Source organism: Gymnoscopelus braueri (assembly GCF_963280865.1).
Source record: "Gymnoscopelus braueri genome assembly, chromosome: 18".
NCBI lineage: Eukaryota > Metazoa > Chordata > Actinopteri > Myctophiformes > Myctophidae > Gymnoscopelus > Gymnoscopelus braueri.
Genome location: NC_137618.1, coordinates 11,354,230 through 11,371,829, shown reverse-complemented (window position 1 = coordinate 11,371,829; position 17,600 = coordinate 11,354,230). Strand labels below are relative to the sequence as shown.

Here is a 17,600-nt window from a genome sequence, read left to right as displayed (position 1 = left end):
TAAAAAAAAATGAAATCAACACAGACGTGCAAATTTGCTCCTTTTATCTTTACAGCTGTCAGATTGGAAAAGTCAATATTGGCCTGGTGAGAGAAAAGAAAACGCATTCTGACTAAATGACTGAGGTGAACATTCAGCTACGCTTTCTATGCTCGTTCTTTCACCCAGTTATTTTCCTCTTTTTTTATTGTATCAAATCCTGTCATGTTTGCCCGTACCTCGGTGGCACTGCGTGGCATGAAGGTGGCACCTCTGCGGGTCCCCCTGTTCGCCCTGTTTGTTTGGACCGATGGCAGAACCTTTTGGCTGCGGTCGTGTCCAGCAGGCCTGGCGGGAGAACAGGCCTAGCGTCTGTCAGCAGTGGTGTAAAGTAACTAAGTACATGTACTCAAGTACTGTGCTTACTAAGTACAATTTTGAGGTATTTTCCACTTTCTTCAGTATTTACAATACTTTTACTTCTACTCCACTACATCTCAGAGGAAAATATTGCACTTTTTACTCCACTACAATTATGTGAAAACTTTAGTTACTAGTTACTTAATTTGTTTTATATTATTACAAAACACACTAACCACTTCAGTCCTATATATAATTCGGTCATTTGAAAATAGCAGATCTACAAGCTCACAATGCGTCACAATGCGACATTCTACTTGTAACAGAGTATATCTACATTGCAGTATTGATACTTTTACTTAAGTAAAAAAAAATTGTACTTTTTCCACAACTGTCTGTTAGAGCCGGTTTACCGGGGAAAACCTCAACAAGGAGCCTCCAGGGTTGGTACGTGTGAACCGTAAGCAGAGGAGCACTGCAATGTTTTACTGAAGTCAAAGTTCAGTAAGTTATAATAGTTATAATACAAGTTATAATACAAAAGTACTGGCATCAAAATATACTTAAACGACCACATGTTAAAGCACTCATTACACGGTTTGTACAACCTGCATATGACGCTAATGTTCAAAATATGTTTTCTAAATATCGCCTGCTTTCGTAAATTAAAGCCCTATACTTGATCATACTACAGCGTCACAGTAAAAGCATCAAAAGTAGCAGATCTGCAAGCTCGAAACGCAGCTCGAAACGCAGCTCGCAGCACGAAGCGGCGCGTTTCAAGCTTGTCGATCTTTTGCTATTTTTGAATTTGAATCCTGAAAAGTAACTGCTTTAAACATATTGTTAGCCTCATAGCATAATTGCCTGTGTCAGTTTTTGGTCAAATTGTCATTTTTGCCTAACTCTACTCGTCTAACACTGCTGCATCATTATGCGTCATTGCCCATGTCCTCAGCCTATCAGAAAGCTTGTTACATTCCAAAATCACTTTCTGCCTAAGTCAAAGAGATGACTTCGGCAGAAAGTGATTTTTGAATGTAACAAAAGCATTCTGATAGATAGGCTGAGGACATTGGCAATAAGGCAGGGTGAAGCAGCAGTGTTAGGAGAGTAGAGTTAGGCAGATTTAAATAAAGGCAGATCAAATATGACTTAGGAAATGACGAAAAAGCACTTTTTGCAAGTCATCTCTTTGACTTAGTGTTTTTTCGTCTTTTCCGAAAACCTTAACATATGACTTATAGGCAATTATGCTGTGAGGCTAACGATATGAGATTTCCACCCCGACAGAGACGATATGTTCTAATAGAGATAGACCAACATGGCCGCCGGGCATTCAAAATCAAAAGGCCACATCAACCATTCTCTGGATGCAGCGACATCTCCCATTCCAGAGAATCCCCCCCAGGCCAGCGTGTTTGTGTCGTGACTCATCTGCGGGAAGCGTAAACACACACAGGGAACAAGCACTGTGGCAATGTGGCATCATAACCCTGTACATCCATTACACTGTGTAGTCTAGCCTCTAATGGGATTCTGGACCAATGAGACGGAGGAGAGGGGAGAGGGGAGGGAGGGGGGGGCAGAGAGAGAGAGAGAGAGAGAGAGAGAGAGAGAGAGAGAGAGAGAGAGAGCGTGTTGCTACATCTATTGTCATGGCTATCTCCTAATGCGGTGCCCATTGTAAATCATTTTTGGCAAAGGCTGTCCACTAAAACGTCAAAAATGTAACATTTACATTTTAATGTAAAAATGATAAATGGTGCATTTATATAGCGCCTTTATCCATAACGCTTTACAATGTGCATTACATGCACCCATTCACACACACACACACACAGACACGCGCACACGCACACACACACACACACACAAGCACACACGCACACGCACACGCACACGCACACGCACACGCACACGCACACGCTCACGCACACACACCGACGGTGGAGGAAACCATGCAAGGCACCAACCTGCTCATCGGGAGCAGTTAGGGGATCAGTGACTCTTTGCTCAAGGACACTTCGACACAGCGGGGGCCGGGGATTGAACCGGGAACCTTTCTGATTCCCAAGTGTCGTACAGTGAAAGGCATTGTTTCCCAACACCGGGACCAGAGGGGTCCAAATGGACAATTATGGGTCTCTAACTCTCAGAGTTAAAGCTGCACTATGTAACTTTCCTCTTCTACCCCTGAAATTTGTACCATTGAGCTAATAAATTAAATTAATCTTGACCATCAGGTCAAAATTCGTGTCAGATCCTGTGTCTAGGTGAGACATGACCTTTGACACGATCTAAATGTCTCAATAGAAGAGCAGGGAGAAAAAATATAACCACCCCAATTGTATATAATTGGGATAATTGACATGTCGCTGGTCATTATTGAGAAATAAATCCCCCCAGGCCAGCATGTTTGTGTCGTGACTCATCTTTGGGAAGCGTAAACACACACAGGGAACAAGCACTGTGGCAACGTGGCATCATAACATGCGACCCGTCAATGATCTCTCTTATTACACGGCTACTTATTAGCTTAATAAATTGAGCCAAAAGTAACAACAAAACAAAGTATTTCCTTGCTTACGGTAATGAAAGTATTCCATAAGTGTTGCGCTGGCCGTCCGTCAAGCGCAACACGGTCGCCTCGGAAAACAAGGAAGTGTTATTGATCAAATAGAATACATTTTCGGTTCTTGAGAGCAATGTTTAGTTGTAAACGTTTGTTTACATGGCTGTCATGTTGGATATTAGCATAACATTCAAGCAGCACAGCAGGTGTTCTGAGCCAGCGGTCTGTTATAGAGCTCATCGGTCGTTATTCAGATATAACACACAGCTGAATTCAGCGATTGACCAATCAGAATCAAGCATTCAACCAAGCCGTGTAATAAACATACTCTATACAGATGGGACAAAATTACATTTTATTCATTAAAAAAAGATTACCTAGTGCCTCTTTAAATAGACACCAATGTAGATTGCCGTCCCAGAGATAAAAAATAACAATCAACAACAAACATCAAATGGTGGATTAATGTGTGCGTGGATTAATGCATATTGTCACTGTCAGCTGAAACCTTGTATGTCCAAAATGGAACATTTTCAGGAAATGTAAAACATAGGGGGAAAAAATTAGAGAACCTGTGTTACTCACAAGCTCTTGTTAATACTTTTACCACTTTCACTTATATTTATTTTAAAATTAAAATAAATTGCAGATCTACAAGCTCATGTTGTGAGGCAACTAATACTTCAACAAGTAGCATCAATTGTGACTTTAGACATTTTCAATTCGATATCAGAGAGATTTATAATAAGATTCCTGGTAAAAGATACTTTTATTACGTTAGCAGCAATTACCAGTCAATTATAGTTATATCCAGTCATCAATGCATATTACATGTATTAATTATGTAACATATTGTATTACAGATCATGAATCACGTCATAAGAATGAGTCAGCAAATACTACAGATTGCACCTTTTTCAAGTTTCCTGACAAACGGTTTTGGACATACAAGCTTTCCAACCGACAGCGACAATAAATGTCATATGAATATGTGATAAAACTGCGTTTTCTTTCATTCATTAAAGTGCAGTGGTGTAAAGTAACTAAGTACATTTACTCAAGTACTGTACTTAAGTACAATTTTGAGGTATTCTTACTTTACCGGAGTATTTCCAATTTTCAGTACTTTTACTTCTACTCCACTACATCTCAGAGGAAAATATTGTACTTTTACTCCACAACAATTAGTATATGAAAACTTGAATTACTAGTTACTTTGTAGATTTTGATTATTACAAAACACATTAACCACTTCAGCCCTATATATATTTCGGCCATTGAAAAATAGCAGATCTACAAGGCTGTGATGCGACGCATTGTGAGCTTGTAGATCAGCTATATTCAAAAGATTTTTTATACATTTTGAACTTGTGAAATGGGACATTCTGCACAATGAGCACGTTTACTTTTGGTACTTTAAGTGCATTTTGATACCAATACTTTTGCACTTTTAACTCAAGTACATTTTGAATTCCGGACTTTTACTCGTAACGGAGCATTTCTACTTTGCAGTATTGATACTTTTACTTAAGTAAATAATGTTAGTACTTTTACCACCACTGTTAACTCTTTCAGTGCCAATGAAATGAAAATTATTGCGAACTTTGCCAGAATTTTTTTTTTGTTTTTTCAAAGAAAATAAAAAGTGCTTAGGAAGCGAGATACAGCCTTTTTCAGTTTTAGGTTAAACAAAGAGTGGATGGAGCTGTAAATCTTCAGATAATGATATCTTGGGTTCTGAACACTTTTTTCAAGAAAAAAAAAAACAAAACTTTTTTTCCTTTTTTTTTTTTTTTTTTTTAAACTCGGGATTTCTCGTTCTGGCACTGAGGGTATAACCCAAAAACTCGGGATAACTCGGGGTCTGGCACTGAGAGAGTTAAAGCGTGTGATGGAATAAAACCATACCAGCCTTAGATTTGGGTCTGCTGTAGTGTATGGGTCTGCTAATCGCTGTGGGCCAGGGCTGGAAGCAGGCGTGTGCACGTACGTATACGGTGTGTGTGCGGGCGTAGGCTACGTGTGCACGCGCGCGACACCGTTTTCACACCATTATGAAAAGGCATTACCCTTTTAACTTTATTGTTTCCGACGCAATAACTCAATCTGCTTAAACCTCATTTCCTGCCGGAGATAAACTGAGCACACAGTCCATAATCCTCAGTGTTTTAATTTCAGCCGCTCGGAGCTCTGAGAGCATGCACGAATATAACCAAACGGACCCCGTTCGTGCACTCTCAGAGCTACAGCTGCATCCGGAAGTTATTTAACCAATTATGCCAAACCATTGGTTCTCAAAGTGGGGTTCCGGGGACCCCCAGGGGTCCTTGAGGGGGTACCAGGGGGTCCCCAGCTACATTTTGTCAATATAGCGTCTCAATTATTTTAACCACTTTAACCATATTTCTATACTTCGGATATTCATAAATAGCAGATCTACAAGCTCATAGCGTGTCACTTTGTGACACGCTATGAGCTTGTAGAACTGCTATTTCTGAAAAGATTGTGAAAATGTGTGCAAATCTTTGACTATACAGGTATATAGGCTATTATTTTAACCCATTTAGACCTGAGGTCGATTCTAAAAAACGCCTTCTAAATCCTGACCCAAGTTTTCTGAAAAACTTCAAATATTTATTCAAAAATCACAAAAAGGATTTATGTTGCTCTATACTGTACATAGCAACAACTACCTCAAAAGGGGTCCCCGGATTGAAAGGTATATATAGTTACGTAGGGGTTCCAGGTCTAAATGGGTTAAAGCTTTGCTTCTGGAGGTCCCTGGCACAAAATATTTTTGAGATGGGTTCCGCAGTTCCGCAGTTAAAATACATATCATTTTGCGGGTCCTTGACATGAAACAGTTGGAGAAGCGCTGATGTAAGCCAATGTGTGTGGAAGAGCAAGTGGTTCTCAAAGTGCGGTCCGACGGGGGACACCCCTCCCCCCCGTCTACCCTTCTGCTTTGTTGCTCAACATGTGGTCGGGGGGAACCCTCCGTGCTTCGGTGTAGAAAACGTGACTAATTTTGACTGAAGGACACGTTGTCCTCATGTGACAGAGGGAAATGGAGTGAAAGTGAAGGAACAACGTCCTTATATAGCCCAGCTCGCTCTACAGGAGTTTAAGAAGAATGTTACACGTTTTGGAAATCTGGTTGCATCACACACCACGGGGAGAATTTTATAAGATTCACTTCTCTATATCGTTGCTGTCGGGCAGAAACCTCTTATCTCCATATTCTAATTTTTCATAAATTAACGCCCTACTTAATCATACTACAGCGTCACACACACAACAAAAAAATAGCAGATCTACAAGCAACGTGTTTTTAGCTTGTTGATCTGCTATGTTTGCTATTTTGGAATTTGAATCCTGAAAAACAGTTTTGGACATAATGAGGTTTCCACCCGACAGAGATGAAGTCATACTGTAGTGACGGCATGGGACGGTATCTGACCAAAAGGCAACGTTTTACGGGCGTGACGAGTACCGGTTCACCCTGATAACCCCCGCCCCCAGTCTGGAATGCGGAAGTGCCGTTCTCAAAAAGAAATAGAGAACGTGACAATTCTGCTAAAAACCTTAAAATCTTAAAACAACAAGAGGACTTGAGTCAGGAGCGGCACCAGCCGAGCGAGTCGCCGCACCGAACTCCGTGCTCAAGTCCGCTTCAGAGAGTAAATTCAACTCGAACGGCGCTGAGTTGAGTACCGACAATGTTCCGGGACACAATCGTAAATCATCATGTCGGTTTTCTTCTCGCGCGTACATCTGAACGACACGTATTGACACGTCTGTCGCTCTTGTCATGTTGCAGAAACACGGCGGTTAGTAAACAGCTGCTCTCATTGAGAGGCCACGCAGTGTCAGCATAAAGAGCTCAAAATATAAACATGGATATTGATGCAAACAGAAGAGGTGGAGGAGGAGGCAAAAAGGGGGGCCAAGGCCGCACTCAGGCCATTCTCATCTGAGCCTGTCAGAGGAAGGCGAGACCCAAACGCGTCTTTTGTTTACTCAGCTCTGGGCTCTTAAAAAAATTAGCTCTTATCGCTTGGAGAAAAGGGCTGTCTCATTCCGTCTCTCTCTCTCTCTCTCTCTCTCTCTCCCCCTTCCGTGTCTGAAATCACGCACTACTCACTACACAGTCCACTATAAGTGCTGTCCGAATCCATATATGCATAATAGTAATCATGCCCTATAAAGTGGACTGATTTGCAATCCCACAGCAATGCGGTGTGAGAAGTATAGGGTACAGCTGATGGTCACTAACCAAGTACTGCCAGACAGACGGACCCGGAGTAGTGTCCAGAAGTGCTTTTTCGTTTTGCCAATGAATTCGCTATATAGTGTAGTGCTGTGTACACTCTCTATTTATAGGGAGTAAAGGGAGGGAGTAGCGAAGGAGTGAATGATTGAATTTCCGACACGGCCGTGAGCACATATCCTTCGGAAAAGTGTACACACTTACAAACACAGAAAAAAAAAATACAACAACAGCAACAACAAGACAGTTTACGGAGAGGTATGGAGCTTCGGCGTGACTGGTCATTTTTCCACGCGCAAACCGCCGCACCGCCCCCCCCCCCCCCCACCAGGGCACACAAACACACCGATGGGTTACTGCAGTAAACACTTCCACTGGATTTCCTGTGTGAGCGCGCACCGAAACGCTGCTGAGCTATGACCGTTTAACAGGCCTTTAACCCACTTAGACCGGGAATGCATCTGTGTCATTTTAAGATGGGGGGGTTCCTGGAACACAATATTTTGAGATGGGGGTAGATAGTAGATCTACAAGCTCATGGTGCGGCACTCGGTGCCGCGCTATGAGCTTGTATATCTGCTATTTTCGAATAGCCAAAGAAATCTAAAATGACACACAGATGCGTTCCCTGTCCGGTCTTAATGGGTTAATGGACTTGAGCCCCTGCGCCGCCTGTCAGTGTGGACCTAAACTGAGTCAGCACCGCTCAACCCTGGCCAGGTTCTACACTGATTTATACCCCGCGGCCCCCCTGGCCTCGTCGTGTCCCGCACGGAGCGCACGCACGCACGCAGGCAGGCACATATATAGGCTCAGCTCGCCACGGGACTGGGCCGGCCGAGGGCATCACGTGCAACGTCGACTGGTAACCTGACAAGAGCCTGTAATGTCCACAGTGGAATTAAAGATTTTCCAACTCGTTGAGTTTATCACAAACTGATCAATCGTTGGATATTCTATACACCTTAGTGTGATGGCCGGCTGTAGTCTTGGTCATGGTCAAGAGCCAGTCATGACATTAAGCATTTCATATCTTCATACTTTCTGATATAAACACTCCCTAGTCAGGCAGGCGTTGCTTTTTCTTGTTACAGTATTGAGACGGCATAATTGAGATTGCATACCACAGGGTGAGCTTATATACTGTAGTCATATTAAATATATTTTAAATACAAAAAAATCACTACAACTCACTTCCATGTTATCTCCCCTCCTCTCTCTCTCACACATACAGCAGGTATACACATGCATGCATGCATGCACGCACGCACTCACACACACCCACATGCATGCACTCACGTACAGTACGTGTATACAGTACGTACTCATGTACGTACGTACGTACGCACATTCACGCACGCACCGACATGAATGCATTCATGCACGCAGGCATGCAAGCATGCTTGCACACAAGCACGCACGCACACACATTACACAATTCTGTGCAATATTATAAACATCTTGAAATCTGTACAAAAGGCAGCTTATTAATCCCCAAACAGACCTATGAGAGAATTTACTGTAGGTTTGCACATACAGTATGACCATATCTCCTAGGCCTACAGTATAGGATGAACATATCTCCTAAACTATAATGGTTGTTTCATAATGATGTATGGTTCTGTACAGAATTTAAAACAAATAGATCTGCAAAGATGTTTTACAAACAAGTGCTTGTGTGTGTTAAACCCTGACTAAATATAGTATGATAGACAAATGGCTGTATCTCAAAAACTACAAAGAGTTATATCAAATACAGCAATTAATTGGATTCAGAAATGAGTATGTCAAACTTAAGTGTGTGATTTATTTCACCCCTTTTTTGTGGTTATATATAGTTTTTTTTTAATTTTGACTAAACAAAACTTTAAAATAAAATAAATCTGTGGATCTTTCCCTTGACATAATACTAAATATAGTCATAAGTCCTTAATGTTATAGAGTTGTGTCAATCCAGACTTCAATTGAGTTGCCATGGTATAAAACACAGTCAAATTAGACATTGGCATTATTCAGACCAACACAAAGAGTGTACCATCATAACATAACATTTGCACTTTAAGATAAGTGAAATTAAAATTACAAATTAAAGGCAGACCTTTGGCTGGGTTACAGCGTTTCAACAAAATCATTCAAATACACGAAGACAAATAGCTTAAGTTCAAGTTCAAGTTTTTTATTGTTGTCAAGGACACACAACAGCCAGTAAGCAACATTGCAGGCAGTGAAACTATTGTACATTTCCTGGGCAGTAACCTTACTGTACATCAGATGTAATTGCACACATCTTATTACTGATTAATAGTAATAATAATAGTAATTACACAGGTATTACATACACTTCCAGTAATATAAAGTGCAAACTAAATGCCTTTATTTGCTAGGGTTTTCTTTTTCAAGCAAGATGATAAATTCAATAAATTAAACAGTAATACTTTGGAAGGTACATTGACTTCCCTTTCAAAACATTCCACAAACATTCACATATTAAAACTGGGTTTATGAAAAAAAAAAAAATATTTTCCTTCCAACTAACTTTTCCCCTCTTTTTTTTGTTCAAGTAAAAGCTTATGAAGTGCATACATGCATTTCAGCTTTTGCTTTTGTGCATTTCCAAATTTTGCTATTAAAAACACTGACATCTAGACCAACATCTATCTAAACATCTCAATCACATTCCTTCTTCATCTAAAATGTAAATAGTCCTACACGGTTTAGCCTATGATGACGGACAAACAAATATCTCCCCCAACAAACAACAGTGAGATGAACCAAGCCCACCAGAAAAGTTAGACAAGCTGGCGGATATGGTACACCTCAAAAGACAGTATTTAGCCTTAAGTCCGATGCCCCATTATCCCGCCTTCAGCTCAAGGAGGTTTGCTTTTAGTTCCTGAGCTTCTTGTAAAAGACGGCAGCGATGCACAGGGCAACAATGCACACAAAGGCTAAAACACCTACAGCAGCACCAAGCCCAGCTGACGAATTCTCATCATGTGATTTAGGCTGGCCGCCTTTGATGTAATTTTCTTGGGTGACGATCTCCGGGGAGGTGATGGTGGTGCGGAGGTCGGACGAGTCGGCTGCCTCTTCCTCCTCCGTGCTTCTTCTTCTTCTCTTGTTGTTGTTGTTGCATTGCATGAAGGTGCTGCAGGTGGTGACCTCGCATAGCCGGGTGATGCAGTGCAGGTAGTAGGTGGAGACGGTCTCGTTCTGCTGCTCCATGAAGCGGAATGCCGGGAAGGAGAAGCGGGCGCTCTGGCTCATGCCGTTCTGGATCATGTTGGTGAGCTGGTCAACCCCGCAGGGCACGAACAGGTTGAAGAAGCTGGAGTTGCTAGGAAGCGAGGAGATTGAGGCATAGCACCGGTCCAGGAGCACGTTGTACTGGCCCGTCAAGTTGGTGGCCTTCACCTCCACGTAGATGTCGGTCCTCAGCTCGACTCCATTCTGTGGCATCACCAGGGGGCTTGTGTACTGTTCATCGCTGAACAGTTCAATGCGCAGGGTGCTGATGAAGCTGCCATTGTTGTCCTTCAATGCGATAGAGGAGGCTGACACATCGATCTGGGTGTTGTTGATCAGGTACTCTAAGGGGTAGGCACAGGAGTAATAGTACTTCATCTCAGCATTGTAGGTGATTGTCCCTGTGGTGGGATCAGAGGATCGCACAATGCCACTGACGTTGACTGTCTGGATGTTGGAGAAGTCTGAGAACACTCCTGTGCCGGCAGCGCTGGTGGTCCTGAAGTGACTTCCACAGGCATGGGTATTGTTCAAGGGGAAGTTGAAACGCACCACGGGTGGAGTGACAGATGTATCAAGGGTTCCCCTGCAGACTGCCTCCGGATGATGGTTCACGATCATCAGTGACTCGTTGTAGCCGGTGTAGACGACAGGGCAGGCTTGGATTGCCAGACTGATGGAGTCGGTGCCACATGTCACCTCGATGTCAGTGACTTCTGGTCGCCGTGCTTCTCCCATTGTATTACAGTCATTCCGTGACAGCTGACTACTTCTTCCTATGATGGTGGCAACGATTAAAATAATGTGAAAATTCATCTTGGCTCTATAGCAGTGGTCCGCTCCTGTATCTGGAATCTCTGGATACCTTGTTTAGTCAGCTCTGAAGGCAAACGCAGGTTGATGCTGGTGATGGGTGTTCAGGAGTCTTTTATAGTATGTCTCTTTCACTGCGATTGGCTCAAAACAAGGTCAAAGCACCCAGCTATATGTTAACAATTGCATTGTGTTTTAAGGAGAAAGGCGGCAGCGTGAATTTTACCCTTAGGGCAACAACCTGAAATCCGAAGCATGTTGTCTTCAGAAACTGTAACAAAATAAAGATATCTGTGACCTGGGTCACAGACAGGCTAAGGCCTAAATAACTTAACATAAAGTACAGTAACCCATATCTGCTGAATTCCTTTACATCCCATACAAATCCTCCGGATGGAGAACAGTAGGGATCATCTGTTGTGGACATTGACCCACTGACGTTGATTATCTAATGACTATGCTATAGTCATTCCATTCACTTTGGTGTTTTTCCATTTTCCCCATTCAACACTATTCCGAAGAGAATTGAGAGAAGAGAAACAAACTAAAACTAACTCCATATGGAAATTCAAATGTGTTCGGCATTAGGAAAATGGTTATGAAACTCCTTAAAATATATTACAGTACTGAGAGTTCAGTGCAGGAATCCAAATTCAGAATAAGGTATTATACAGTTTCTCCTCAATTACTTGGATGCAATTCTTGAAATTCTAACCTCAGTCTCTTAACCCGTTAAAACCGGGAACGATACGATATACGATACGATAATAATCTATTGTCAGTTTGCACTGAAATTTGTCTTGCGACCCAACAGCCATGTATGCAACATATAACAGTACACACATTTGACATGACACAAGAAAACAACAAAATACATACATAAAGACATGCAAAGACAAGAGCAATGTCCATCACTCAGCCTACCCCTGGCTTATAACTCCTGATTAAGCCTCAATGTCGTCTGATGGACAAAGGACCTCTTCAGTTTGACCTTATTGTATGTAGGAACACCGTATCTCCTTCCTGAAGGCAGCAACCTATATTCTCCATACAAAGCATGGCTAGTGTTTGAAGTGATATTCCTTGCCAACCTTATCATACTGTTATTATACGTAGATGTATAGAGCCTCTGAAGTGGTTGTCCAACAATCTTTGAACAAATGTTCACTTGCTGCAGCAGTTGTGATTTTAAAGCTACAGACAGACATCCATACCAGGTGGTACTACAGTACTGCAGAACACTCATAATAACAGAAGTGAAAAACAAAGCACCAAAAGATCTCAGACGGCGAAGGAAATAGACTCTTTGTTTTGTCTTCTTACCCACTGATTCAATCTGGTCTTTCCATGACAAAAGGTGGTCTATTACTACTCCTAGGTATGTATACGAACATACCTGGTTGATCTGTTCACTATGAATAGTAATGGGGGATCTGTGTATCTCTAGTGGAGCACCAAAAACAATCTCTTCTGTCTTTTTTGTGTTAATTATAAGAGCGTTGTTATCACTCCACTCCACCACCTTATTTACTCTGTGTTGGTGCAGTCCAGGATCACTGGAACTATCCAAAAGAGAAATCAAGACTGTATCATCAGAGTACTTTAGAATGTATTGGTCTGGTTTGTCAGTGCGACATTCAGACAGACATTCCTCAGTACGACAGCTGTCAGTATAAAGTGTGAAAAGTACAGCTGAGCTTACACAACCCTGGGGAGCACCAACATTAGTAGTTAATGCTGAGGAGAGGGTTTTGTTCACTTTCACCCTCTGTACATCTGTGTAACCACTTTATCCATATTTTATACTTTGGCTATTCAAAAATAGCAGATATACGTACAAGCTCATAGTGCTATGAGCTTGTGGATCGCTAATTTAGAAAAATCTTGACCATTTGTGCAAATATTTGAATATATATCTTTTTTGAAAGGGAACATTTGTAACTAAAATCTTTGCTTCTGGGGGGTCCATGGAACAAGATGGGGGTCTGAGGCCAAATACATTTGTTACTAATGTTTGTGTCCAGAATCACTGCGCCGCGGCAGCCTACTCACGCACAAAATATATGACACAAAAAATAGTACCATGTGACAGAGGGGTCGAAATTGAACGAAACCTGCTCTATATGGTAGAAAAAGGTCAAAAATACAAATGACGCTAGTTTTTTAAATTAATTTATTTTTAATGAGCGGCCCCCACCAAATCTACTAATCTACCGGAACTACTTCATATTTATCAGAAACGGACCACAGCTCTGACCACGGGACTTGGGCAATCAATTAATACCTTTGCAACCACTACATTAGTGGTAAGTATTTCCTACAGAAAATACTCAAAAAATCTGAACTAACCCTTTAATGGGTTAATGGACTTGAGCCCCTGCGCTGCCTGGACTTGAGCCCCTGCGCTGCCTGTTGCGGACCTAACTGAGTCAGCACCGCTCAACCCTGGCCAGGTTCTACACTGATTTATACCCCGCGGCCCCCTGGCTTCGTCGTGTCTCGCACGGAGCGCACGCACGCAGGCAGGCAGGCACATGTATAGGCTCACCTTGCCACGGGACTGGGCCGGCCGAGGGCATCACACGCAACGTCGACTCATCCGGTACCGACACATACACACAGGGAAATCCTGAGAGTAAAATTTAAGTCCCCTAGTGACCCTAATATGGGTCAATTTGAGAGTAGGGAGTACATTTTTTGTTTTTGTTTTCCAGTTCAGGTTCAAAAGCTACAGCAGCAGCGCTCAACCTGCGGCCCGGGGCCTATACAGTACCTTTGGGTTGTGTGGATATTGCCCAAACAATTGGCAAAACATCATGTCTTTAATGATAATACAACAAATAAATAAATGTAGAAACAATATCAGTAAATTCTTTACTTTGTGATACCAATAAACAGGAGCCTTAAAGTATGCTACATTAGTTACATTGATCCAAGGCCTGAACACAATCTATTGACTGATCATTAAAACTATCGCCTTCTAATCCAATCGCAATCGCCATCGGCAGAGCGGAACGCGGCAACTTTGTAAGCAAAGGCCAACGTACCCCCTTACATGACCTAATATAAGCGACGTGATTGGTAATAACCTGGAACACAGACGTGAAGGACTGTGGATTTGTCTCGCCCCCCAAAAAAATAGCCGATCACAAGATTGTAGATCAGCAATTTTTTGATGCTGGGGTTCAAGTGGTTAATGTGAACGCTGGTGTGAAGGTTCAGCTACTTGAGGAGTCATCATCCGATGCGGTCATTTCATTTCACTCACCCCCTCCAGCAGTAAAGACCGCTCACTCAAATCCTCTGTGTTAACTCTTTAAGACCGGGAAGCGGGAATCTGTGTCATCTTAAGATTTCTTTGGCTATTAAAAAAATAGCAGATATACAAGCTCAAGCTCTTTGAGCTTGTACATCTGCAATTTTTTTTTACAATAATAATAATCAGGCATGCAAACAGCCCCGAGGTGAAAAGGGTGACAACATGTTGTTGTTTTTTCGGGTCAGGTGTCACACTATTGCCCTATTTGGATTCAAAACGGCTATTGTAGCTGAAAAGCTACAAGTTCGCATATCTGAATAATGCAAAAACAGAATTATTTGTTTGCATTTGCTTTTTTTCTCCCCCATACATTTTTCATAATAAAAAAAGTGGGTATCGTATCGTATCGAAATCGTATCGAAGTTGTGAGCCAAATATCGTATCGTATCATTTGGTGAAATTAGTGTATCGGCACACCCCTAATGTATGGTTCTGTACAGAATTTAAAACAAATAGATTTGCAAAGATGTTTTACAAACAAGTGCTTGTGTGTGTTAAACCCTGACTAAATATAGTATGATAGACAAATGGCTGTATCTCAAAAACTACAAAGAGTTATATCAAATACAGCAATTAATTGGATTCAGAAATGAGTATGTCAAACTTAAGTTTGTGATATCTTTCACCCCTTTTTTGTGGTTATATATATTGTTTTTTAATTTTGACTAAAAAAAAATATATATAGTCATAAGTCCTTAATGTTATAGAGTTGTGTCAATCCAGACCCTTCAATTGAGTTGCCATGGTAAAAAACACATTGGCATTATCCAGACCAACACAAAGAGTGTACCATCATAACATAACATTTGCACTTTAAGATAAGTGAAATTAAAATTACAAATTAAAGGCAGACCTTTGGGCTGGGTTACAGCGTTTCAACAAAATCATTCAAATACACGAAGACAAATAGCTTAAGTTCAAGTTCAAGTTTTTTATTGTTGTCAAGGACACACAACAGCCAGTAAGCAACATTGCAGGCAGTGAAACTATTGTACATTTCCTGGGCAGTAACCTTACTGTACAGTAATTGCACACATCTTATTACTGATTAATAGTAATAATAATAGTAATTAAACAAGTATTACATACACTTCCAGTAATATAAAGTGCAAACTAAATGCCTTTATTTGCTAGGGTTTTCTTTTTCAAGCAAGATGATAAATTCAATAAATTAAACAGTAATACTTTGGAAGGTACATTGACTTCCCTTTCAAAACATTCCACAAACTTTCACATATTAAAACAGGGTTTATGAACCTTTTTTTATATTTTCCTTCCAACTAACTTTCCCCTCTTTTTTTTGTTCAAGTAAAAGCTTATGAAGTGCATACATGCATTTCAGCTTTTGCGCATTTCCAAATTTTGCTATTAAAAACACTGACATCTAGACCAACATCTATCTAAACATTTCAATCACATTCCTTCTTCATCTAAAATGTACAGTAAATAGTCCTACACGGTTTAGCCTATGATGACGGACAAACAAATATCTCCCCCAACAAACAACAGTGAGATGAACCAAGCCCACCAGAAAGGTTAGACAAGCTGGCGGATATGGTACACCTCAAAAGACAGTATTTAGCCTTAAGCCTGATGCCCCATTATCCCGCCTTCAGCTCAAGGAGGTTTGCTTTTAGTTCCTGAGCCTCTTGTAAAAGACGGCAGCGATGCACAGGGCAACAATGCACACGAAGGCTAAAACACCTACAGCAGCACCAAGCCCAGCTGACGAATTCTCATCATGTGATTTAGGCTGGCCGCCTTTGATGTAATTTTCTTGGGTGACGATCTCCGGGGAGGTGATGGTGGTGGACAAGTCGGCTGCCTTATCCTCCTCCGTGCTTCTTCTTCTTCTCCTGTTGTTGCATTGCATGAAGGTGCTGCAGGTGGCGACCTCGCACAGCCGGGTGATGCAGTGCAGGTAGTAGGTGGAGACGGTCTCGTTCTGCTGCTCCATGAAGCGGAATGCCGGGAAGGAGAAGCGGGCGCTCTGGCTCATGCCGTTCTGGATCATGTTGGTGAGCTGGTCAACCTCGCAGGGCACGAACAGGTTGAAGAAGCTGGAGTTGCTAGGAAGCGAGGAGATTGAGGCGTAGCACCGGTCCAGGAGCACGTTGTACTGGCCCGTCAAGTTTGTGGCCTTCACTTCCACGTAGATGTCGGTCCTCAGCTCGACTCCATTCTGTGGCATCACCAGGGGGCTTGTGTACTGTTCATCGCTGAACAGTTCAATGCGCAAGGTGCTGATGAAGCTGCCATTGTTGTCCTTCAATGCGATAGAGGAGGCTGACACATCGATCTGGGTGTTGTTGATCAGGTACTCTAAGGGGTAGGCGCAGGAGTAATAGTACTTCATCTCAGCATTGTAGGTGATTGTCCCTGTGGTGGGATCAGAGGATCGCACAATGCCACTGACGTTGACTGTCTGGATGTTCGAGAAGTCTGAGAACACTCCTGTGCCGGCAGCGCTGGTCGTCCTGAAGTGACTTCCACAGGCATGGGTATTGTTCAAGGGGAAGTTGAAACGCACCACGGGAGGAGTGACAGATGTATCCAGGGTTCCCCTGCAGACTGCCTCCGGATGATGGTTCACGATCATCAGTGACTCGTTGTAGCCGGTGTAGACGACGGGGCAGGCTTGGATTGCCAGACTGATGGAGTCGGTGCCACATGTCACCTCGATGTCAGTGACTTCTGGTCGCCGTGCTTCTCCCATTGTATTACAGTCATTCCGTGACAGCTGACTACTTCTTCCTATGATGGTGGCAACGATTAAAATAATGTGAAAATTCATCTTGGCTCGACAGCAGTGGTCCGCTCCTGTATCTGGAATCTCTGGATACCTTGTTTAGTCAGCTCTGAAGGCAAACGCAGGTTGATGCTGGTGATGGGTGTTCAGGAGTCTTTTATAGTAAGTCTCTTTCACTGCGATTGGCTCAAAACAAGGTCAAAGCACCCAGCTATATGTTAACAATTGCATTGTATTTTAAGGAGAAAGGCGGCAGCGTGAATTATACCCTTAGGGCAACAACCTGAAA

The 17,600-nt window shown here is 42.2% G+C and overlaps 3 protein-coding genes across 3 annotated transcripts in view; all 3 read right to left on the bottom strand.

The window, feature by feature from the left end:
- Nucleotides 1-17,600, bottom strand: part of LOC308073721 (tomoregulin-2-like) — a 175,699-nt gene that overhangs the window by 75,464 nt on the left and 82,635 nt on the right. The window lies entirely within an intron of this gene.
- LOC308105765 (zona pellucida-like domain-containing protein 1) lies at nt 10,071-11,246 on the bottom strand (the record flags this gene model as incomplete). The annotated part of the gene is made up of 1 exon (XM_080456694.1): nt 10,071-11,246. The coding sequence occupies one exon, from the start codon at nt 11,244-11,246 to the stop codon at nt 10,071-10,073; it is 1,176 nt and encodes a 391-aa protein (XP_080312820.1).
- Nucleotides 16,196-17,356, bottom strand: LOC308105763 (zona pellucida-like domain-containing protein 1; the record flags this gene model as incomplete). Its single annotated transcript, XM_080456690.1, has 1 exon — nt 16,196-17,356. One exon carries the CDS (start codon nt 17,354-17,356, stop codon nt 16,196-16,198), a length of 1,161 nt encoding a protein of 386 aa, XP_080312816.1.